Source organism: Gekko japonicus, unplaced genomic scaffold (genome assembly GCF_001447785.1).
Source record: "Gekko japonicus isolate JY-2015 unplaced genomic scaffold, Gekko_japonicus_V1.1 scaffold277, whole genome shotgun sequence".
Classification (NCBI taxonomy): Eukaryota; Metazoa; Chordata; class Lepidosauria; order Squamata; family Gekkonidae; genus Gekko; species Gekko japonicus.
In genome coordinates this window covers 1,182,515-1,207,812 of record NW_015168055.1, presented here as the reverse complement: position 1 = coordinate 1,207,812, position 25,298 = coordinate 1,182,515, and the positions used below count along the sequence as shown (strand labels likewise).

General features: G+C 44.3%; 1 protein-coding gene across 3 annotated transcripts in view; it reads left to right on the top strand.

Annotated features, from left to right (window-relative positions):
* ITGB4 (integrin subunit beta 4) overlaps positions 1–25,298 on the top strand; it is a 127,477-nt gene that overhangs the window by 46,266 nt on the left and 55,913 nt on the right. For all 3 annotated transcript variants that reach the window (XM_015414478.1, XM_015414477.1, XM_015414476.1), the window contains exons 10-18: positions 1,530–1,619; positions 3,748–3,870; positions 4,925–5,092; positions 5,291–5,367; positions 6,139–6,350; positions 8,898–9,001; positions 9,697–9,795; positions 15,124–15,253; positions 23,500–23,619. In XM_015414478.1, coding sequence (XP_015269964.1) covers positions 1,530–1,619; positions 3,748–3,870; positions 4,925–5,092; positions 5,291–5,367; positions 6,139–6,350; positions 8,898–9,001; positions 9,697–9,795; positions 15,124–15,253; positions 23,500–23,619 — 1,123 coding nt within the window. The remainder of the gene's footprint in view (positions 1–1,529; positions 1,620–3,747; positions 3,871–4,924; positions 5,093–5,290; positions 5,368–6,138; positions 6,351–8,897; positions 9,002–9,696; positions 9,796–15,123; positions 15,254–23,499; positions 23,620–25,298) is intronic.

Genomic DNA, 25,298 nt, shown 5'->3' with positions numbered 1-25,298 from the left:
TGGCCGAGAGTCCCATTGGCTCTTGGCCAGGAACCCAGCCCCCTGATTGGAGCGGGCTAGGATCCGCATAGTCCATTGTCTCTTGGAGCGAAGCTTGACGTTTGTCTCTGGGCTTGTCTGGGCTTGTCAGGACTTGATACACCACACCTGTGCAATTATGTAAGCAAATCTTTGATTTTTAAGTACTCCCTGACAGTGTTATATTGCTATATGACATGCCTGTGCCTTGAGATCCAGCCCTCCCCTTTCTATGTTTATTTTTTGTGGGGATTTGATTTGGGGGGTATCTGTTATTGCTTTAAATTCTGGTGAAGACTGTCACAAAGCATCCCTGCTGGCGCATTTCATTGTTCTCAGCTGTCTAGAGACATTTATATGACTAAACATTAAGTAGGGTTCACTTGAAAGCAATTGACTAGATGAGGAAGCAATCAGTTCCTCTCCATTTGCCTGCTATTTGTCAACAGGAAAACTTTAAAAACCATTTTGCAGCTCCAAGTTTCTAAATATTGGGATGAACTTTTTGGTGGAGAGCATTTTTCCACAAGGACAATATGGCAATCCTCACATGTGCACATGACTGGCTCCTCTTCTAGGAGTACATTGGTATATTGATAAAGTACATGTCCAACAAAAAAAGTAAAAAGGGGTTTGGTTCTGTGACCTCATAAATGAAAACAGCACCTCCATTCCTGATTTTTTTAGGCATGTCTGTAAGAAAATAATCTGGTGTAGCAATTGGAAAAATGCCAAGGATGGGGAAATGTCCAGAACCCCTATGCTTAATGCTTGTGGATTGACTGCTGCAGTAAGCAGGAATAAGTCATATGTGGAGAAAACCCCTGTGACTCAGTAAATGGGGCAGAAACAGGTGGCCTTTGGGTATATCCTCACCAAATTACTTGGTAAATCCATGCCCTGCGCCTCTGGGCAATTAATTTTTGCATTATAATGGGGCCACCCAGTGGTTAGCTCACTAATTGCAGACAGAATCCTGACAAAAGTATTGCAATTGGTATAGACTGCTACAGTCCATTTACTGCAGGACCCTGTTCCACTGGTGTTATGACAAGTGTACTGGCTGCCTGGAAGCTTCCTATTCTATTGCTGGAGCCAGTTGATAAACCCTTCATGGACAGTCACATAGAAATGGCCTCTTCTCATACTTCCCACTGCATACAAATGGCCTCTTCCCATACATATATCTACTCATTAAGATCTGCTGAGGAGTCCCTCTTTCATGGAGGTTCGTATAGTGATAAGAATGGTGGGAGATGTTGCCAGATTTCAGTAAATGGATATAGGCCAATGAAAACTAGTTACAACTAAAACTCATTGAAATAAATGGAACATAGTCAGAATTGACTTTTTCTTGTACTCTCTATCTACAATAACAAGATAAGGGTACTTCTCATTTACTGTGCACATAGGACTTTTATCTTTGTTCCTTTGCTGCCCTCTCCAGTATCCATTGAGTGGTCTAATGCAACTCAAATATTTAGTTTATTGACTACCTTTTTCCCCTGTAGAAGCTGCACAAGTATTTCCCAATCTCTGAAATTGGAAGACTGCAAGAAGATTCCTCCAATATTGTTGAGTTAATCCGTATGGCTTTTGAGGTAAGAAGACAATTATGACAATTATTATAGGGCTTATTCCAAGGGTTGTTTTTTTTTTTTTAAAGAGGTGCTGGAATTCTCAAGAGGGAAATGAAGTTTTCAATCTGTGTATTGAAAACTCATGAGCTTTTAAATATTTGTAAAAGAATTTGTTGAAGAGGTTCCAGAATTCCGTTCCGGTGTGTTCCCCCAGGAAAAAAAACCCTGGTCTATTCTGCTATATAAGACAAATGTCAGAGAGACTGCTCTGTGTGACCCAGAATACTTGGCATTCACACAACTGTTGTGGAATGATTTTAGTAGAGTTACTAGACCAATCAATTTTCACTGTAAGGTCCAAATCTGGAGCTGCCACCATTTAGCTCCTTTCTTTACACTCAGTTATGTAGAAGGAGGAGGAGGAGGAGATTGGATTTATACCCCGCCCTTCACTACCCAAAGGTGTCTCAGAGCGGCTTACGAACTCCTTTCCCTTCCCCTCCCCACAACAGACACCCTGTGAGCAGTGTTCCCTCTAAGGTGAGTTGGTGTGAGCTAGCTCACAGTTTTTTAGCCTCCAGCTCACACATTTTTCTCTTAGCTCAGGAAGGAGGGCTCCAGAGCACTCTAATTGATGCAGTAGCCAAATCACCTGCTCACAACTTTCATGCCTGTAGCTCACAAAGTAGAATTTTTGCTCACAAGACTCCACAGCTTAGAGGGAACATTGCCTGTGAGGTAGGTGGGGCTGAGAGAGCCCTGACAGAAACTGCTCTTTTTTCAAGAACAGCTCTTATCAGAATTTGCCCAAGGTCATCCAGCCAGGTGCAAGTGGAGGAGTGGGGAATCAAACCCGGTTCTCCCAGATTAGAGTCTGCGCACTTAACCACTACACCAAACTGGCTCTGTATGTAGAGGGATCAGATGTCCTGTTAGCCAAATTGTCTTAATTTATTAATAAATTTGGGGAATTATGAATTACTAAAGCAGTGCTTTCTTTAGTAAAGGATTCCCACACATACAAATATAAAATCAACACATATCCAAGAATTCAGATAGAAAAGTACAGAGATGTTTGCATTAGCAGGAAGTATCGTTGGTAGGGTGACAAGGCAAGTTGACTCTGCAGCAAAAAAGGGATAAAAGTATGGGAAGGGATCGTGAGTTGGCCAGCAACACATGTGGGAATTTCCAAACACTGCTAAGAATGGAACCAGCAAGATAGGGTGGGGTTAGGGAAGGTAAAAGCGAGCGAGCAAGAAATGGCTAGATACTATCTTTTTATACCTTAAATGTAACCCGAGGCTAGTGCCTTTCTTGTCACCTGGTCCCCAAGAAATATTGAGAAACTTAAACTGTTAATGGGTCAGAAAAAGGGATTCATCATTGGGCAATTGAAACAATGGCTTGGCTAACAGTGGCACCTCTTATGGGGAAGGGTTTAGACAAAAGAGAGAAAGAAGGGTGACATATTCATGCTGGATGGCTGGTACTTGGGCTTAACAGCTGGATGCTTAACAGCTGTGCTATCTTGATGAGCAGCTGGAAGACGTGATAGCTCGTTAATCCATCATAGGGCACATCCTTTTGTTTTAGGCTGAAGAGGTATATGTGCTTCACCTGGTGATGTTAATACGTGAGGGTGGGGGGGATGCCTGCGTGGGGTAGAAGGGAGTTATTCATGGTGTCTGTGCAGGAATCTCCTGGCTTATTTGCAAATCATGGCTTTCCTTTGTGATCCGCTGCAGGTTTTGTGCATTTTAGGGGTCAGGGCTGCTGGGCTGCCTTCTGGCACAGCTGCAGAGATGCAGGAGCAAGAGGCATCTTGTAGTCCAAGGGTACACATCTGATTGGGCATGCTACTCAATCGCAAGGTTCCCCTTGGCTAGAACACATGCCTTCAGTCCAGTATAAGGGCATTGCTTCACGGCTACAGTTCTGTCCATTGCCTTAATATACTTATGTCACAGTTCAGCTTTGCAGTCATAGTTAAGAGTCTTTGAAAATGCCTTATGAAGCGGCTGCAACTGCTTGGCAACAGTCCTCAAATAAACATAAGGTAAAATGTCTTGCCTGCTACCTGGGGGATACTGAATTGGATCACTGTCAGTTCTATTGATTTTTTTCCTTCCCCCTTTCCTCTTCCTAGCGTATCCGTTCCAAGATGGATATTCGTGCTGACTATACCCCCAAAGCCTTGAAAACAGAAATAACTTCCATGAAGTATGAAAAAACAGAATCTGGCTCATTCCAGGTTGTCCGAGGGGAAGTGGTAAGCCTTTACAACTAATACGTATGCATTCCTGGAGTGCTTTGTAGCCCAAGAATGAAAAAAAACTCTTGCACAAGAGATATGCCCCAAATACTTTCTATATTAACGTATGTAAATTTGTGGGGGGAAGGATGAGGGAGGCTGTCTGTGATCCTGTACAGCATATGGCTGCAAGAAAAGGCAAAAATAAACCTGAAAGTTTGGTCACACCCTTGTCATAATAAGTATAGAAAGGGGATGCCGTTTACAGGGGTTGTCTGGGCAGTTAAAATGGCTCTGGAGCAAGTTCAGGAACCCCTTCTGTCCAGTGCTACAGGGGCCTCTTGGGTCAACAATAGGCATTAGTTCATTGTATGCAGACTCACTGCTGGTAACTGGTGGAAGTGCAGGAGGAGGATGAAACTAGTGAGCTGACAGTGCTTACCTTTGCCACTGAAGTGTCCAAGACAAGTAGCTCCTTAGGCACTGGTGGAGTTGTGTGGATAGGGTCTGTTTGCCCTTTGTTGCCAGTGTCCTCTAGGGCCGTAACCCACTATGAAATTTCCCTGTAAATTAAATGCCCAGTTCAAGCCTGGCCACTTGCTGCTAACTCTGGATTAGAATCCACGTCTGTATCCTTTCTTTTCCCCGTTTATCCATGGATAAGTGGATGATGGAGATAGCCATTGCAATGCAGCTTTGGGGGCATATTGTTACGAGCTTCACACTTCACCAGGAGGCAAAAAATTATAGAGGTGGCACTTCCTGGGCTGGTCTCTTTTAGAGGAGAGAGCACTGAACTTAGGACATTTTTGTAGTACTTGTTTTATTTACAAATATACAAGTTGAACGCAGGTAGAGACAAAGAGAGTCTACAGGGTAGCAGATCTGTTACTCCACATCAGGTCCCCAGAGAGAGAAACATATTCTGAACTTCATGGTGCTTAAGCTAATTCACAGCCTCTTTGGGCTAGCTGAGTGGAGTACTAGTAGGATCTTAAATCACTGGCTAAAGTGGCATTTGTCTCTTGTGATAATCCCAGCAAAATGAACAAATTTTCTCTGTTCCATCTAGGGCACATTTGATGTGCGTGTGAAAGCTCATGAGCATGTGGGTGGAGAACAAGTCTGTGATCTCCCAGAGAAAGACCGGAAGGGTTTTATCCACTTGAAACCCTCTTCTTTCAGCAACAAATTAGAGATTGAAGCCTCAGTCATCTGTGATGCCTGCCCTTGTGAACAGGTACTTTCTCTGGCTCCTGTTTGGTTAGAGAGTCTCAAAAATGATATGTATACATATAGGAAGTGTGGTCCTAGTATGACCTCTTAAATTTGTATATAGAAGGAAATGTAGAAGCTGCCATTCTGTCTCTAAAGGATACATGGTTAAACCTAAAACCCTTGGCATGAGCATCAGCACCATCTCCTTTCTTCTTTGCAGCAAAAGGAACTCACATCAGCTAGGTGTGATTTCCATGGAGACTTTGTCTGCGGACAGTGTGTTTGCCATTTAGGCTGGTAAGTATTATACCAGTCTTGATGATCCAAGACTTATCAGTAGGGGAGAGAAAAGGATTCATCCACAGATACGACAGGAGTTTCTGTACCCTTGCAGGAGTCACTATCTAGACAAAAATATTTGTTTATAATTTTTTTAAAAAAGAACAACCGAATATTGGCCCAGTCAGGATTGAGCTTGCTTATTGCCCTCCAGTAGTCACAGAATGCAAAGGCAGTTGAGTGCTGATATTTTAAAGGGAAAATATGTGTGTGGGGGGGATTAGCCTGCTCAGAGCTTTAACAGATTAAATATCTTAGATGTGGAAATTAGCATTGGAGGGACACATGCTGTAAGGTCTCTCCACCCCACCCCACCCCGAGCTGACAAGCTTTTAAGGGCTCTAACCACGGTAAAGCTAAAAAAGTCCCATGGAAGTTTTTATTCAGGAGTCTCTCAGCTATGCTTGTTTCCGCAACCAAATCTCTACACCTCCATGGTCTCTTTAGTACAAAGGGCAACTAAGCCCTGTCTTTCCCATAGAACTGACTATGAGACCATATTTGTTTACAGGCTCACAATTGTATTTATTATTTATAAAGTGCCTTCCAATCTATGCCGTACAAATACAATAAAGATCAGAACGGAAGACTGGCGCCACCCACAGGCACACAGCCTAAACGTTCCATCTGTTGTGATTTGCAGCCCCCCCCCCCAATTATCATACTTTCACCTTCTCAAGATGTCATTTATAGGCCTCTCTTATTCTTTACTGCCTTTTTCCATGCCAGGCGGGGAGACACGTGTAACTGCTCTACATCGTCTTCTACTGACAATGCAGCCTGCATACGGCCAGGGGAAGAAGAGCCCTGCTCTGGCCGAGGCGAGTGCCTATGTGGGAAATGTCAGTGCTATTCAGAGGACCTGACCCAGCGTTTTGAGGGTACATATTGTGAATATGACAACTTCCAGTGTCCCCGCACTTCTGGGTTCCTCTGCAATGGTGAGTGAGACTTTACCAATGGCAACCTAACTGTTTACAGCAGAGGTGTCAAGCTAATTTGTTACGAGGGCCGGATCTGACATAAATGTCACTTTGTCGGGCTGGGTCATGTGTGCCATAAAACGTAATGTCAGGTACCGGAGATACAAACTGCATAAAGGACAGCAACTGGTAAGCTCTGAGTTGGTGTATCCTCACTGCAAGGCCCCATGGGCTGGGAAGGGGGACGTAGAGGAAAACCCACATAGGCAGACTGGAGAGACAAGCGGTGCAGCACTGGGAAGATGCTCCCACAATGCTTGATTACTGCAGACAAGGTTGTTCAGCCGTGCTGAAGCTACAATTGGAGTGGCTCCGCCCACTCCCCCCAGTGCTCCCTCCCTTGCACCAGTTGCTTACGGGCCACAGAAGAGCCCTGTATGGGCTGATTCCGGCCCCCAGGCCTCATGTTTGACACCCCTGGTTTACAGTTCTTTTGAAAGATAAACTTCTTCACTTGCTGTGTTCGTCTTCACAACTGGAGATTCAGGAGGACGTCCTCATGTTGATAAAGGAACGGACCTCAGGGTGGTCTGCCCACACCTGCTACCATCATGATAGTGCCTGTGGTGACAGTTCTTCTGTCAGTGACCACTGTTTCCTCAGAGTTTGTCACTTTGAATCCAGGGCTGAAGTCAGGCTTTGTTGCAAAAAAGGACTACCACATTTCAGCAAGCGCTTCAAAGAAACGAATGGAAATTCCTCATAACAAACAGAAACATTTGAAAATAATTTTAAAGGGCTCATATGAATTTAGTCTAGTACAAGGTCTCCAGTTGGTTTGCCAACCTGGGTAGAGAAATTCCTGGAGATTTGGAGGTGGAGCCTAGTGAAGTTGGGATTTGGGGAGGAGAGGAACTCAGTGGTGTATAATGCCAATGGTCAATCCAAAGCCCTGCTGAGCCAAAAGCCGCATCAGCTCCAGCCCCTGCCTGCTTTCTAAAAGCACTTGGTAGGCACCAGGAAGGGTATTTTCAGGGGTCATCGTGCCCACAGCTGCTACACTGGGGGGCCCTGGGATAGAACCAAGAAATGCATGCTCCTGCAGGCCATGCTAGTGATGTTTGTCATCCTCGCTTTATCAGCCCATCCATGATATTACACTTACAGTAATTTATTTATTACATTTTTATCCTGCTCTTCCTTCATGGAGTTCAGGGTGTAACACGTGGTTTTCCCATCCTTCATTTTAACTTCCCAGTAACCCTGTGAAGTATATTAGCCTAAGAGAAAATGACTGGCCGAAGGTCGCATGATGATCGGAGCCAGGGTCTCCTGAATCCTAGGTTGACATAAGTAAGTAAGTTTACACTGGCTGCAGTTAGACGTGCCTTTAGATCCGACTCAGCTGCAAATGCCTGACGGATCTAAAAGGCACGATCAGACAGCAACATCTGGGAAAGGTCCTGCAATCATCGGCACCCCATGCTGCTTTACCACATGTTCGGTCTTAATGCTTGCCAGCATGCCACAGACGGACTTTCCCCTGTCTGGTCATTCAAGCACGCACTCAAACTGTCAGGCTTGTCTGCTCATTCCATCCCGACTCGGTGCCTTTCCCCCCCTGGCTTAGCAGTATGCGCATAACCACAGATTCCATGGGGAACCCTAGGTGCAGAGGTGTGATTCCTCGTTTATGCACATGGGAAACCAAAGGCAAAAACCCCCACTCGCCCGAGGTGGTGTCTGATTGCGCAGTGACGGGCTGAGCCCACAGCACAAAGGGATGTGTGAACGCGTGACTGTGAGTCAAATTCCACCGGAGGAAATAGGGGCGCTTCCCCTCCACACCAACTGGCATGTCTGACCGCAGCGACTGTGATTGCTATTCCCCATGGCTAGCAAGTGAAGAAAAATACCCACACAGAAAATGAACGGATCTAGAGCAAGTCAAGCTTGAACTCTCCCTAGAAGTTAAATGATCAAGTCGAGGCTATTGTAGTTTGGAGGACAACATGAAATTCTTTAAATCGCACACGTTTGCAGCCGACGGGGATTTTGTTCAGCTGTAGGCTTCAGATGTGTTCCGGATGGCATTCACTTTGGCTTGGCTTGATGACGTTGGTTCTTCCAGGACTGCTTTGAGTCGTTGCGCCGCACTGCCACAGCCTGGCCGGAATGGCCCATCACAGGCTTCTTAATGCCGAAGAGGTCTTTTTTCCAGGCTTCCGAGCTTCCTAGCTGGACATTCCATTTGCCAGCTAACACCTCCCCTACGGGGGTTTATGAGGAGACAAGACTCACTGGAAAAGACAGTAATGCTAGGAAAAGCTGAAGGCAGCAAGAAAAGAAGAAGATCCAATGTGAGATGGATTGATTCACTCAAGGATTCCATAGCCCTCAGTTTGCAAGGCTGTTAATTATAGGACGTTTCAGAGGACATAACTTCATGGGGTCACCATAAGTCAGAAGTGACTTGATGGCACTGAACACACACACACCTTTGTTTGGAAGATACATACATTCTAGCACTCAGAATCTCTGTTCCTGTTTTCTTTCTCTGTGCAGATCGTGGTCGCTGCTACATGGGCCAGTGTGTATGTGAAAATGGTTGGCAAGGCCCAGGCTGTGAGTGTCGCACAAGCAATGAGACCTGCCTCACCAGCAATGGGGTAAGTAATTTTCTACTCCTTAGTAATCTATAGTCACAGGCAACAAGGGTCCATGAATGAGGATGTGCACATTTTTTTTTTTAAAAAAAAAATCACTTTCTCTTGGTCTTTACAAAATTTCTCTGTGTGTTATTGTTTGAGGATGTGGAATGGTATCGTATGGCCTGATTTCGTCAGATCTCGGAAGCTAAGCAGGGTCGGTACTTGGAAGGGGAAACACCAAGGAATGGCAAATCACCTCTGCTTAATCACTTGCCTTGAAAACCCTATGGGGTCACCATAAGTTGACTGGGATCTGATGGCACTTTACACACCTGCACACATTGTCGTTCATGTTTTTTATTATATTATTTGTTTCCATTGGCTTAATGGGAAACACAATTATGACTGTAAATTTTTGTACCCCTGTTGAATGGATTCTCCAGCCAAGTTTCAGAAAAATAGTAATCAATATTCCCATCCCATTTTATGTGCAATTAAAAATCTTTAAAGGGTCTTTTTGTGAAATATTCATTCATTGCCTGTTTAAACATAGGTGTAAGGAAAGAGCCCTTCTCTGTCCTGGAGCTCTCTTCTTCATTTTTAATGTTCTTCTTGGAAACAAGGCCAAAAGTACAAATTCCATTTTTAAAAAATCTTAGGATAACTCATAAACTACAAGAAGGAGCATAAATAGTTGCCCCTGTCTCTTGCAGATGATTTGTAATGGACGTGGGATTTGTGAATGTGGCAGATGCATCTGTGAGAACCCTTCCCTCTTTGTTGGACCCACTTGTGAAGTCAGCTACTCCTTGGTAAGCTAAAAGGCCAAACTGGTGGCCATTTTTGATCTTATATTTAGTCGCCAATATTCTTGGTTTTCTTCCCTAGAAAGGTGTTGTGGCTCAATGCTAGTGGCATCTGATTTGCAGACAGAAGGTCCCAGGTTTCAGTCCCTGGTATTTCCAGTTGGGATATAGTAGGTAATGTGAAAAGCCTACCTCAGAGCCTGGACAGCCACTGCCACTCAGACTACAAAGACCACCAATCTGACCTAGTATAAGGCAGCTTCATGTGTTAGTGTTATTTTCAATGGGAGGTGCCAAGGTGTTCAAGGATGAACCCCATGGATTCCCAGGGCTGTTGTACACAAGTAATCCAAACCTTTCATTATTTTAAAAATTATATGAAGTTCTAATACATTTCTGTCAAAACAAAAGGTATAAACTACAGGCTACACAACACTGTAAAATCATGCAGCAAAAAACAAGAGAACTAGCTTAACTATCTAAAAGATTTCCAGGACCTGTGTTCACGAACCTTAAGTCCAAGGCTGCAGTCAGACTATAGGCTTGGCACAATCTGGCCGCGCCTCTAAGTTCTCTTGAACTATTTGTTCTGGAGAATAGCCACTAGACACCCCACCCTCACCCTCTACTCACCATGGGGTCAACGTCTCCTGGGTCAGAGCAAACTCGGCCGAGACCAAGGGGATGAGACAAAATCACTAACCAAAAGTGCAAAGTTGAGAGTTCAATCCAAGAGTCAAACACAATGGAAGCCAGCTGAGGGTCCCAGAAGCAGAGTCTGAGCAGGTCCAAAAGGCATAGTCAAGTAGGTCAGGGGTTGAAGCCAAAGGTTCAGGAGTTGCAGACAGGAACAGGTCTGGGTGGTATGGTCGCATGACTCCAGAAAGGTGATGAGTTGCTCCCACACCTACCCCATCTGAAGCCCTGTCCCTTATCGGTGGCTCACAGCTGAGTCTCATTGCTTGTGAGAGAGCCATTAACCCCAGGTGTTTTTCTTGATTTGGTAGTCACCGGGCAGCGAGGCACATGCTCCGCCTCCCTTCAAGGAGCTCAAAGTGTGCCCGCCTCCTCCTGCATTCCCCTGGTTCTGGGGAAAGGGGAGGTGAGGTAGCCTGTGAAGTCTCCCCAAGATCTTGAGTTGTTGAGGTGCTGCTTCTCGGGGTTGCCTCTTCCATGTTTCCAGTGCTCATGGGGCTGGAGTACATCCTGTCCTCAGCAACTGGGGTGCTAGGACCTGCCTCTGCCACCTCATGGTCATTGACAGCATCAGCTGGTTGAGTCTCAGAGATGCTGATGGGGATGTTATCAGGATCAGCTGAGTGATCCTCAGCTAAAGCAGGCTGGCCCACAACACAACTGATCAGACGTTAGCTGCGTGGTCGCTAGGGGTGGTTGGGTCAAGCAGCTTCATCATCTGTAAAGATCTTCATGCGCATGCACAGAACTGTTCAACCACCAGGGGCAAATATGCAGTTAAGCACACATCACTTCATAGAAGAAAAAAATGGCGGCCAGAAACTGGAAGACTTACTTCCCAACCGGCTGGAGCGTGCAACAGCACGATCAGACATTCAGAAGTATGGGGTGACAATGCTGATGTCTGTTAAGATCGGACTTTCCCCGGTGGCTAAAAACTCCAGCTCCAAGATGGGTGAGTACGGAGTGCAAACAGCTGGGGGATGGAGTCTGAACCTGAATTTTAAATCCATAGGGCAACAGCAATGAAGCCAGTTCTAACCTCCCATCTGACTGCAGCCCAAGAGTCAAAGGCTACAGTTGATGTGTTCTCTATGCTTCTGTCTATCGCAGTATAAGCATATCATAGTCCAGGCCTTCAGTCCATCAGAGTCCAAGCTAACCTCTTTTCCCAGGCTCTTAACTCAGTTTTTTAGCCAAGCAGTATCAGGTGATGATGACACCCAATCAGGACACGTTCTTGCTGGAACCCTCTAGAAAATTACCTCATCACTCCTGATTCCTCCCCAGGCCACAGGTTCTCATGAGAAGCTAATTACCACATTTCCTGCTCTGGCCTTGAAGATGATAAGCACTGTGTAGACAGAGAGACTGCAGGATGGAAGAAGCCCATTACCATTCACATTAACACTTTGGGGGGGGGGTCAGGTGTGCTTTGCCTCACAAATGCATTTTAAAGGAACATAGTGCAAGAAGCAAGGTAGGCATGTAGGGTTGTCAGTGGCTTCTATAGAAGTCTGGAAAATATTCATTCATTCATTCATTCATTCATTCATTCATTCATTGTCTTTACTATTTTTGCAACCAGAGTCATGAACAGCAAACCCTCATCCCACAATAAACCTCATTCCACAGGAAAACATGGAAGAATTTAAAGGTTGCTACTACAAAAGTTGTCGTGTGATTTGACAACAGCTGCTAGAATTTTGCCACATGCAAAGTAGTTTGTCTTCATCTCTAAGTAACCAGGATAGTTTTGCTTCTGGAGGCCGGAAGTCCTGATTAAATAAAGGGGAGATCAGTTCATCTTTTAGAACTGAAAATTTGGGACAATCAAGCAAAAAAATAATCCACAGAGTCAATTTTACTGCTGCCGCAATTACAGAGTCAATCTGAGTATGAAATCCCATTAAATCTTCCTGATATCAGAGCTGAAGGTAGGGCATTCAGGTGCGCTAGCATGAATGCCCTTCTATACTTTGGAAGGATTATCTCAGATAAGTAATTTGGCATTGTTGTTGGAGGCTGAATGCCTACTGAAAAGGTTGAGCACACTTTGCGGGCTCTAATCGATGTGCTCTTGTAGTCAAAGTCTTTCAAACTAATGTGCTGTGACAGTTCTTGGCTTCTCGTGACTTCTATCATGTCATAGGTGATACCCAGACATAATAGTTTATGGTCCAGTAATCTGTCCCAACCACTTGTGTGGTGGTCCAGTTTGACTAGTCTGAGGAGATTTAGATCTGGGTTTGATTTTAGAGTCCTAATTTTCAAATTGAATGCTCTTCCCCGGGCCTTTGCTTCATAAGACATCTCCCCAAGTTCAGCTCTTAGGCCTATTCCAGACACACACTGAGGTGTTCCCAGAATATTGTGTAGGAATATTAATAGAGGTCTGTTGATATTGTTACTGCACTGTTACTGCAGTGATCCAGGACCCTGCGGCATATAGCATCTGCCCGGAAACTTTAGCATTTAATAGTTTGGAGCCTGGAGAAAAATGTCCGATCCCTTGAACAGAGGCTTGAGGAGAGGATGAGGGTTATAAATTGAATGACTTAATTAATGAAAAATAAATAAATAAAAGGGGTGTTTACTAAGTGATGTTATGTATCTCCAAGCCATGAAAAGCTTCAGCTGTTCATTTTTATACATTAAGCCTCCACATGAAAGGATGTTTTTCTGTAGGCCTACTGGCTCTTAACCCTATGTATGCAGTAGAAGACAATTATGCTACACAAAGGCCTTCAGTCACAAGGCCCTGCTCTGTAACTCAGACCATTTCTGCACATGTGCAAACTGCCATATCGGCATTCTTAAATCAGCAACATTTGTAAAACTTTCAACACAATTTTTGGATGCTCCAGGAGTCGCTCTGAATTTACTGCCCTGTGTTTTCGGGATCCACTTTTTCCACAATTTTTCCCCCTTGGGGTATTAACTCGCAGTTTTCAATTCTGGAATTCCCGAAACTGAATTTTGTTCCCCGCCACCCTATTGTGGCATCAGTGTCATGTGTACACCCTGCCCCCACCCCCAAGTCCCCCAAACAACACACTTGTCAGGGGCTGGGGCACAGGCGGAGGGAGTCTGAGTTCAGTCCGAGATCGAAGCCGAGCAGGAGTAGAGCAGGAGCAGATAGCGAAAGTCCAACACACAAACCAGGAGCGGAGTCATTCAGAGCCGAGGTCAGAAAGCCGAGAGTTCAGAGCAGGGGTGGAGTCCGGAAACTAGGACGAGGTGGGTGCAAGAGCGTTGCGAGATCAACTAGTTGCTTCCACAAAGAAGCTGGCCTAAAGCGGGGAGCTAAATACCCCTGTGCTGCTGTTTCCAATTAGTGCTCGGTGTGAGCGGTCAAGCATCTGTTAAAACTCAGGGCTGAAGGACCATCTACCCTGCAAGCGAACTTCCCGCCACCGAGACGCCAAGTCCTGGCGGAGTCAGTCCCTTAAGTGAGCAACCCGCGGAGGCGAGTGGGGGGGGACTGTCTGCTGGTAGTTGTTTCTCGTCAGCTGTTACTGATGTGGGCGGTGACAGCAAACTGTCAGTTTCTGGCACTTCAGCGGGGCCAGGTGTGGGTTCTGCTAAAGCCGTCAGCTCCCCCTCGCCACAGCCCATGACAACACTGTTTTTTTAAATGCATAGTTTTGATTGCTTTACAAAGCCGAGTTTTTAAAGACTTAATAATATTGCTGCATTATAACGCAGGGACAAAATGAGCAATCAGGTTTAATGTAGCTTTCTCCATGCAATTACCCATCCATGAACTTTCTTTTCTTTCCTTTCCCCCCCTTTATTGGTAGGTTTTGTCTCCTTGTTCTTGTATTGCTTCTTCATTCTCACACCCCCCCCCCCCCCGTGGCTCCCGCTGTGTTTTCAATAACAATTCCGTCTTTCAAGCACCTGAAAATAATGGAATTATATAACTGATCTGATTATCATGGAAACTCAACATGTGTAGTGTTTCTATTTAGCATGCTTCATAATGATTGAATAACACTGTTATGAATTGGTGTATCTAGTTCAACTACTGGAAACAGAATACTATTTTCATTAGGATTTTGAGGGAACCTTTGCTGGCCAGTTTTGTAGTTGAAAAGATAGCAACCGTGTTGTTCCCCACAATACATACAGGCTTTTTTTTTTTACAATGTTATGATGTTATAACATTACTGCACATGCACAAAAAAGAAGGTTCCATCATTGAGGAAGTACATAAAGACACATTTAGTGTGCTTCATAATTATGGAATAACACTGCTACGAATTGGTGTACTCGGTTTGGCAACTGCTGGCCATGGTGGCAACCATACTGTTCCCTGCGATACATCCAGCCTTTTTTTTAACAATGTTATGATGTTATAACGTTACTGTATATGTGCAAAAAAAGACGGTCCATCACTGACAAAGTGCAAGATGACACAGCTGCACAGCCCCTTTTCAAAGGAAGTGTAAAACATATGGGGAGCATTGGATCCAAAATCAAGAAAAATCTCTCTGAAATAAATGCCCTTTTGCGGAAGGGACGCCACAAAGTTGGAGCATCAGCTGGGGATTCAACTTGCTGGGGTAAAGCATTCTATCATCTTCTATCCTTGTGCTGTGCTTCTTTGATCAGATGCCTTCTTCTGTTGAACAGGGCTTTCAGCATGTATGTGAAGAGATTCGCAGCTGTGTTCAATGCAAGGCTTGGAGGACTGGAGAGAAGAAGGGGCAGAATTGCACAGGCTGTCCTTTTGATATTAAAAAGGTGGATGAACTGACAAAAGGTACAGAGACTTCATTGCCTCCTTGACAGTATAATGCATGCCAGAGAGTCTATGCAAAGTAGAGTCATTGTATACAATGCGTTGGTGAGGACAAAAATTGTCCGTTGAAGGAGGTAGAGAATAGTCATAGAGCTGATTCACACTGTTGAGTCCATCACATAATATCTGGATGATAGCTTAGGCATGGGAAAGAAATGTCACAGATCAGCTATCCTAGCCAGAGCTCCTTTATCATGTGAACACATTACTTATTGATTGAGAAATAATGATTATCAATCAATCAAACCTTTATTGGCATATCGTATTAAAACTGACAGGCAAGGAAATACAAAAGTCATATGCACTTAATGATACATTCCCTCCTCTTGTAAGCTGAAAACAGAAATTTGGCCACCATTTCCATAATCACTAAGGAGCAAGTAGAGAGTAAATAAAATATCTTGCATTCATCAGAATGATTTACTAGGTTTCTCAACAAAGACTTGAGATAGAATGATCAAACATCATGATAGAAGATACAGTGCAATAGGATATGATACAGACTCTCAATTTCATTAATACCACAAGGACATAATCTATTCACATAAGGAGTCCTAGAGAACCTACCACCCAGTACAGCTGAAGGCAGCATATTAAAATGGCCTAACATAAAAGCTCTTCGATAATGAGGAGGTTAAACAGAAAAAATACTCTGCTATAAACCCTTGGGGAGGAAACCCTACCTTCAAGGGAGAGCATCTACCTGAAGCCAGGCTAATCAGCTCTTGGCATTCTGTATCGAGGAGTCTTTGTTTAATCAAGCGAAAGGCTGAACTTTCTGACAAATGAAGTTCTCCAAAACTAACTCCTATACGCATGATTTTACTCTCTATATGGAGAAACCATGCCGAGGATGAGGACTCGGTAAGCATTTGTGAAATAAAAGGATTGAAATTAGCTCTAAAACGTAACCTGAGCCAAAATTTAAATGTCATAATCCAAACTTTCATTTCCAAAAGACTCTGATTAGTCTCCAAACAGATTGCCACACAGGACACGTATAGGGGAAGGCCTAATATTTTCCGTAAAAATTTAGATTGGACTTTTTCTATATCTATATATCTAATACCGAAGTAGCCCCCTCTGTGCGGATATCTAAATCAGCACAGAGGGGGCACTTGGGGGGGAGGGAGAGTTTTGTGCACACGAGGGGTGGTCCCCAGGTGTGCGCAAAAATCTAAAAAGTTTTTTTAAAAGTCGGGGGGATACTTAAATCCCCCCAAAAGTGACAGAGCGTCCCCTGTGCATGCGCAGGGAACGCTCTGTAACTGGCCTCGCCGCCGCTGCGGAGCTGGGCGGGGGGAGGATCGGCCTCGCCGCCGCCACCTCGGAGCCGGGCGGGAGGGAAAGACCGGCCTCGCCGCCGCCTCGAAGCCGGGCGGGGGGGAGGACCGGCCTCGCCGTCGCTGCCTCGGAGCCGGCCAGGGGGGAGGACCAGCCTCGCCGCCGCCGCCACCACCTCGAAGCCGGGCTGGGGGGGAGCACTGGCCTCGCCGCCGCCTCGGGGAGATCGAGAGGGGGGGATGGAGGAGACGGAGCTCTTCTCCCCCCCCCCGCGAGTATCGCGAGTCCTCTTACAGGGGGGGAGGACTGGCCTCGCCGCTGCCTCGGGGAGATCGAGCGGGGGGGATGGAGGAGACGGAGCTCTTCTCCCCCCCCCACAAGTATCGCGGGTCTCCTTACTTGTCTTTATTAATAGCCAAAACCCAGAATGGAACCCCATACATCAGTTTAGCACTGATCTTATGACTGAAAACCCTCAAGGCTGCAGGCACATACTGATTGCCCTTAGTATAGTGAAAATGAAAAACTGCAAGCATGGTATTATTGACAGATTTGGTCATTTCCTTTTTATGTACTGCCCATCTAAGGCTATGATGAAACTGTGCTCCCAGGTATTTAAAGCTTGGAACCTGCTCCATTTATTAGGCTTCTGCATCTTCCCAAAGGCAATGATTTTAGATTTCCCAAAATGTAAAGTTAATTTATTAACATCACAATATTCAAGAATGCAGACTAAGAATCTTTTCATTCCCACGAGTCAGGGAAAGAAGTACCACATCGTCTGCGTAGAGAAGCAGTGGCAGATGGATCACCCCTAATTTGGGACTATGGCCATCAGTGGTTTTCAAATAACCGTCTAGATCATTCACAAAAAGATTAAATAATAAAGGTGCTAGGATGCAGTCTTGTTTTACTCCAACATTTATTGGAATCTTAGGGGTTAAGTCACCCTCACTGGAAGCATCTCACCTGGCAAGTAGTGTTGAGGTGGAGCTTCCTAATCAGGAAAAGCAACCTCTCATCAATATCCAGGTCCCTTAGTTTTTTTCCATAAAAGGTCTCTAGGGACGGAGGTGAAGGCTCCCTTCAAGTCTAGAAAGGCTGCAAATAACTTAGAGCGCCTCTCTTTACTATACTTGCTCACCAGATGACTTAAAACAATACAATGGTCCAGAGTTGATTTCCCCTGACAAGAGCCCAGAATTCTGGGCCCAGAATCTTCTGCTCAGAAATCCAGATCTTTATTTTATTAGCCAGATGTCAAACATACAGCTTGTCCACAACCGATAAAAAGTTAATAGGCCTATACTTATCTGGAATTTGGCAATCACCTTTTTTAAAAAATAGGAACTATTATTGCATTAGTCCAGGTTCCGGGCATTAAGCCCATCCTATCAATTACAGTAAATAGGGCAGCCAGAAGAAAGGCCCACAAACTCGGGAATTCCTTAATCATTTCTGGGAGAATTGAGTCAGGACCAGATGCTTTTCAAGGCTTAATACCTTGAATGAGGGCCTCCACCTGCACCGGTGGCCACTCTGAGCAACCATTTAAACTAAGGTTAAGTTCCTCCTTAGTACTAGTGTCTGTCATAAAACCATTCATTAACTGAAACTGAACAATTAACAGCATATTAATCACCCATAGAGCCTGAAATCAAGGCCCAAAATTTTCTTCTGTCATTACTGACAGTAGCCTGAATAAGTGGCTCCCAGCACCTTTGGGTGAAGGCCATTTGCTTATCTTTATATAACTGCGTTAATCAGAGTTTCAGAACCAAATATTCCTTCAGTAAACATGCAGTTTCCAATTTCCTATACTTTTTGTAAAGGGCACGGACCTGAGTTTTCAAGACATTCCCTATGAAACCAGCTATTTACATTTACCCCCCCTTCCTCATTGCTGCTGGTTCGAACTAGGCCTAATAGAGTCCAAAAGTTCAACCATGGTGCATTCATATGCCTGTATCACCACTTGGGGCTTCTGATCCTGCATGAGTAAAAGGAAGTCACCTAATAATTTGTCATTTAAGAAACCATAAACCTTAGGTGCTACCTTACTTGTCCAATAAATTCTTTGCGCCTTTTATGCCTCAATGCCTGTATCAAATCTGTGACAACCCTTGTATCCCGAGGTGGGAGACAGTTTGATAGCAAGAACCAAAAGGGAATGGTCCCTTTCTGTGCGGTCCTCAAATGAGAAAAATCTCACTGATTCCCCAAGGCTTGATGAAATTAAAAAATAATCTATAACACTGCAACCACACCTCGAGGCATAGGTAAATTGCCCAAAAGAATCAAAGGGGGGGGGGGATTCCATTAAAAATCGAAAGATTAAATCTGAGACATAATTGGACAAGATGAATTCCCGCTTGGTTAATATGGGAATCCTTAGCGTATCTGTAACTGGACAGACAATTGGGGAGACTATTATCAACATCAAGGCCCAAACTCCTGGCAAGTAGAGGCCCATCTGTTCCTATTCAAGCATTAAAGTCTCCCACAACTAAAACAGCCACACCTGGATACTCTTGTTCTAAATCTTCTAGAGTTCTGAAAATGGCATCCCAATTACAAGCCGAAGATTTAACTATGTAGGGTGGCATAGACAAGTTAACTATAATAAGAGGTTCCCCATAACCTTCCAAAAGGCAAGTCTGTGTATTTCATTCACAGGCTTTAAGGAGGGTCACCTCTAAATTAAGTTTGTGGGAGCACAATAATGCAAGATCAGCTTGATTACGACCAACCCAATTAGATTTATAAGCTGGAATAGAGAAAGACTTACAGCCTTGCAACTTGATCTCAAAAAGGGCCCAGGTTTCCTGCAAAAGAACAATGTCAGATTCCCTAAGGAAGCTTCCTAACTCCAGGTCACTGGATTTTTTTCCTTTCATCTGGCGATATTCCAAGACACGATCTTTAAGTCTGTAATTAAGGGATCTGTTCTTAGTCAGTCAGAGTTTACTAACTGATCTAATGAATTACCAGTGTCATAAAAATACAGCTGTTTTTGGACATTTAAGGCTGGCCTCCACTGCCATCTCAGTGGGGTGCTGACCATCCAATGAAACCTGGTCACAGTCTGTGATGGGTGACAAATCCATTACCATCTCCCCCGACTGACTGCTGGCATGCTCCTGGTTAGAGAGGGCTTCTGTCAAGATGTGCTATGCTGCCTTGAAGCCGGCAATCCAGTCTATTCCTGTTGTTATTATCTTTAGCACTCAGTTCTGGGCATAAAGGGTCCAGAATTGTGTTCAGATAGACACGGGTGGGAAAGATTCCTCAAGAGCTTAAAAAATCTTTACTTTGAAGCAGGACTGAAGGAAGAGTCAATGTCCTAAAGGTCAGCAGGACTCTCTGGGACTGACGCCCACTAGACAATAATCCTAAATCCATTAGGTCAAGCATTCTTATCTAATCCCCTACTAGAGCCCTTAGATGCTTCTTCACTAGTGTTTTTGAGTTCCAGGCAGGGATTGTTTTTGCATACAGTCAAACTAGCCTTTGTAGGTTGAAGCACAAGCTGGTAATTCCGACCAAAATTATATGGCCCCTTTTGTTGCAGCCTGTCTAAGGCTTTAGGCTCCTCATCTCCAGCAGGAGAAACCACTGGGTGAGGGGACCTTGGCTGTATAATCACCTTGTTCTTTCCAGCTCTAGGAACTTTTTACCAGAGACATTTTCTAGTAAACCACCTATGTTATCCAGTTTATGGTGTAACAGATGAAGCAACTTACAAATGTATTCAACCGTCTTAGCAATTAATTGTAAAAACTCAGGGTAACCAACCCCAGTGTCTGCTTCCACTTCCTCATTGCCTGTGGAATAGTCTGGCAGGCTCACATCAGCTTCACAGTTCCCAGCTTGGTCCATCATTACGGGGGAAGGCAAGTCTGTGGTGGCAGCAGCCTCAATCAGGTCATTTGCGTCAGCTAAGCCTTCCAGCACAGCAAACCGATTACAGGTAGGGATTTGAGATGAGAAAAAAAATCATTTATCTTCAATTGCTTGGGAGAGGGTTGGGCAGAGTCTTCCTCCTGTCTCATACGCTTAGGTGTTTTCATGCTTTTCATACTTAATAAGCAAGGAGCAACTAAAGTTCATTACAGTCCCAAAACCCCAAACAAGCTATTCAAATGAAGGTCATTTTGTCAGTTGGAATTTTTCAATTTAGTTGGAGGCATTAATCCAGCACTTCATTTTAACTGCAGCACCAGTGGAGTAGCCAACATGGAAAGAAATCTTCTCTTCTCTTCAAAGGGCCGGTTGTAAACTTCAAATTGCTCTCCACTCAACAAGCCTCAAAATAGAATTCAATATTTAAAATAATAAATAGCTAAGAGCAACTCTAAAAGGGGTTTTTAAAACACAACAAAAGATAAAATGAGGAGAGCAAGGGGGAGAGCAGCTAAACATCAGCACCAGAACAAAATAATGATTCGTGACTACCAGTGTGTGTTTCCTATAAGCAGTGAAAGACCTTTTCACATCCTCAGCAGACTTGTGAAGTGACCTCAGAATGAGCATGAGACCATGCAGCAGCACTGCATACTGACTTGCCTTACCCTGATTTTTTTAAAAGAAATTTTATTTATTTTAATAATACAACAATATAAACAGTTTGACATGACATTAGGGTTGAAGATAGACTTAATAAACATATCATTACAGGTAGAATTTGTATATGTCCAATAAGGTTTAGTAATGCATATAAATCCAAGCATATTTTAATATTGTACACTAAGCGCATTAAGTTATAGGCAAAATAGGGAAAGCTAAATTGGTTATATTATTCACAATAAAGCATCAATTTGTATTTAGCTTCCGTTATGTTTTCCCAATCAAATTTGTTTAACTCTATATTGTCTATTGCTTTGTCCTGATGAATGCTTTGCATGCCAATGCATTTATTTTCTTAATTTTGCTAAAAGACAAGGACTAAATGCTGTCTCCTAGCCTCAGCCTACGGAGTTGTTAAGGACGAGACTCAACACAGCTAGTGAACAGTGAATCAGCTTTATTTAACGAAGTCAGAAGAAATCAGAACGAGACAAAAACATAGAGCAACAGGCTCTCTTTTAAACAGTCCGGGCTTAGGTAGCCACGCCCACATGTCAGCTAACAACCAATAACTATTTACAGATAAGGTCCGATCAGAGTGCTTCCTTCCAGAACATTGTGCAGCTCTGATTGGTCTATTTACAATCCTGGTTCAGACTCAAGCTTAACATAGTTTTTTCAATACACAACAGGGGTGTTACAAGAGAGTCAAATAGACAGATGGCTGTGAACATCCTTCCTGTTTAATCTTCTGCCTATGTCCCTTTGATTTGTAGACTGATACTCTCAGGGAATTGCTTCCTTCCTTCTGTTCTCCCATCTTTCTCTCTCACACACAAAGAAAAAGCACGTTTCTCTCCATCTTTGGCACCATGGATGCAGATGCATACATCCAGCTAGTTAGATACTATCTCTATCTCTCAGCCTGCAATATTTAGAATGTAGTTCCTTGAATAAAGGATTCTTATTAGTTTGAAACTGCCAAGTGGCTCTGTGTAAGTCTGTAACTTTGCTAGCACATACAGAACCAAGAAACTACTGCTATGTATAACCCATGTGTACTCTGCTAAATATGATAGAGATTACCGACTTACTGTTCCAGTGAATCTAATAAATTTTATCTGTTTATACCCCTGCTTTGCAGCTGGATTGGCTCCCAAAACCTACATTACATGTTTACTATATTCATTTACACAGGTTAACTATTGTACTGATTGATTGTACTCAGGGTTGCCAGGGTTGGCAACCAGTGGGAGACTGAGGGGGGTCAGGGTCATGGTGGGGAATGAGGCAGCTGTCAGTGATGGTAGAAAATACCTGTCTAGGAATTGCTGGAAACTCTATGGCTGATTTCACACTAGAGCTGCCTCGCCATTTGCCCCGACACTATTTGTCAATTTCACACCTGAAGCTGCGGGGCTGCATTTTGACTCGCGCCTTCGCCCGATTTCCCCCGCAGTTTCATGATCCTGTTTTTTTAGGATCACGAAACTGCGGAGGAAATTGGGCGAAGCTGCAGGTCAAGTGCAGCCCCGCAGCTTCGGGTGTGAAATTGACAAATAGTGTCAGGGCAAACGGGGGCGCAACCACGAGGCAGCTCTAGTGCGAAATCAGCCTATGAAAAAACCATAGCATTTCTGGCGATTCCTAGAGAATTGTGATGTCAGTTCTGGGTTTTCTCAGAAATGGTATCATGCTGTCACCAACAATTTTTTTTTTTTAAATCTTCCTTCAAACACTGGAGCACTCATGGGCACATGGCAACCCAAATTGTACTTGTATTTTGATTTAACATTTTGTACAGGAGGTTTCAGTTCATTAAGCCTTGTTTTCCACGGGTGGAAGGGAACTTCTGCCAGTAGAAGGGTGTATGTGTTGATTTTCACAGATTTCCTCCTCCTGCTATAGATCCTCACATTATGCCCAGTACATTTCTGGTGGTCCCCTAGCCCCAGAGGCAGTGTTTCAGGTTACAGCAGGAGGGGGAAGATGGGAAAGTTTTATTCTGTGAGCTGAGCTCCATTCATTGTTCTTTGGATCTAATCCAGCATGGACGAGCTTTATGAGTAGTAAAGCCATCTTATTAACAAAGTGAACTGTTCCAAGTTTCTGTCAAAGCTGGCCTTTCCCTAGCAAAGGGAATTCAACCTGTTGCCTCTTACAGCATCCACATGACTTCTTGCCAAACATATGGTGAATGTTGGATTGTTGATGAGTCCCTGTGGATTGTTGAGGTAGTTTCTAAGTATTTTAAAACAGGGTATCTTCTTCATCTCTATGGTGGTAGCAAATATGGCTTTGATCCTAGAAATATTCAAGATGCTTTGGTAGCATATCACTGTTTAATGTCACTGCAGATGGGGAGGTAAAAACAACTTGTTCCTTCCGAGATGAGGAAGATGACTGCATTTACCGTTTCACCGAAGAGAATCCCGAGATCAAAGGCAATAGAACTGTTCTTGTGCAAAACAAAAAAGGTAAGCAAGAAGGGGAAGGAGAAAACAGGGAAGAGATGCTGTTGAATGTTGAAGCAAGATGGCACTTGGTGGATACACTGGCTGTTATTCCTTACAGTCGAGTCCTTCTCTTATTATCCCAGATCATAGAGTTTTATGTATGTATAGTCTGGGGTCTACCTTGGCATACCTTAATAATGAAGACATGACCAAATCTATGAATCATTAATCTACACACAAGTCTGTGAACTGGCTTTCTGATCATAACAGAGACTCGTCTTTATACATTACTAAGAATAAGGCCCATTATGGAAATAAATACAACGAACTCTAGAAAGAGGATCTGGGAGAGTGCCAAGGCCTTGGGCACTCAGCGTCAACGCGCTGTGGCGACTTCAGCAGGGTATAATGACACAGTCCACAATTTTCTCCAGAGGAACTGATCTCTGCTACCTGAAGAGCAGTTGTAATTTTCAGTGAGCTCCAGCCCTCACCTGGAGATTGGCAACAATTTTTACCCAGGAATAAATGGCTGATTTGGAGGGTGGAGTCTATGGCATTGTACCTGTCTGAGGTCCTACCCCTCCTCAAACCTCACCTCTCCAGGCTCCACCCCTCAAATCTCCAGGAATTTCCCAGCCCAGAGTTGGCAACCGTATCTCCTTCCCAGCCAAGCATCAACCTGCCATTAACTGCCCCTCTGATTTCAGCTTTGCATCTCCCCCCCTCCCTCCTGGAGATCAGTTATAATTCTGTGTGATTTTCACCTCTCTCCTGAGATAAGCAACAGTGGTTCCCCAGAAGGGAATGGCTGGTTGGGAGGGTGGAGTCTATGGCATTGTACCTGTCTGAGGTCCCGCCCCAATTCAAACCTCACCCTCTCCAGGTTCCATCCCTCAAATCTCCAGAAATTTCCCACCTGGAGTTGGCAACCCTATCTCCTTCCCAATCATCACCCTACCTTTATTTCCGCCTCTCTCTTCAGCTTTCCATTTCCCCACACATACATACCTGCAGCCTCTTCCGTGCTCTGAAGCCCTGACTGCCACAGAGTCCACCATTTTCTCCCGGGGAACTGATCTCTGCCATCTGGAGAGCAGTTGTAATTGTGAGTGATCTCCAGCCCTCACCTGGAGATTGGCAGCAATGGTTTCCCAGGAGGGAAAGTAGTCTTTCTCTGCAATGGGGACCAACGCAGCTTACATCACTCTCCTCTCCCTCTTTTGACTTGCACAACAACCCTGTGAGGTAGGTTAGGCTGAAAGTCTGTGACTGGTCCAAAATCACCCACATCAGCTTCTACAGATCTTAACTGTGGCATGCATAGAGAAGGCACTTCAGCCTTCTCCCCATATCATTTTCCTCACTTGATGGGAGCTGTTTGGCCAAATGGAGAATTCACATGTACATTTGTGGATTTTCCCAAGGGGCCAAATAGTGCTGTTTCAGACTGTTCCAGGTCAGGAAAATGATATTTGTGTGTGTGTCTGTGTGTGTGTGTGTGTGTGTGTGTGTGTGTGTGGAGACTGAAGCTGCTTTCCCACATGCACCACAGTCAAGATCAGAATGGGGCACTGTACATGTGTGATAATTAGGTAATTTGTGACTGTGTATACTTGTGACTGTTTATAGGACACTGGGTGGGGAGCCTATAGTGGGTAGAGAAGTTCTGGTGGATTGGTCTGCTTTTGCCTCCCACT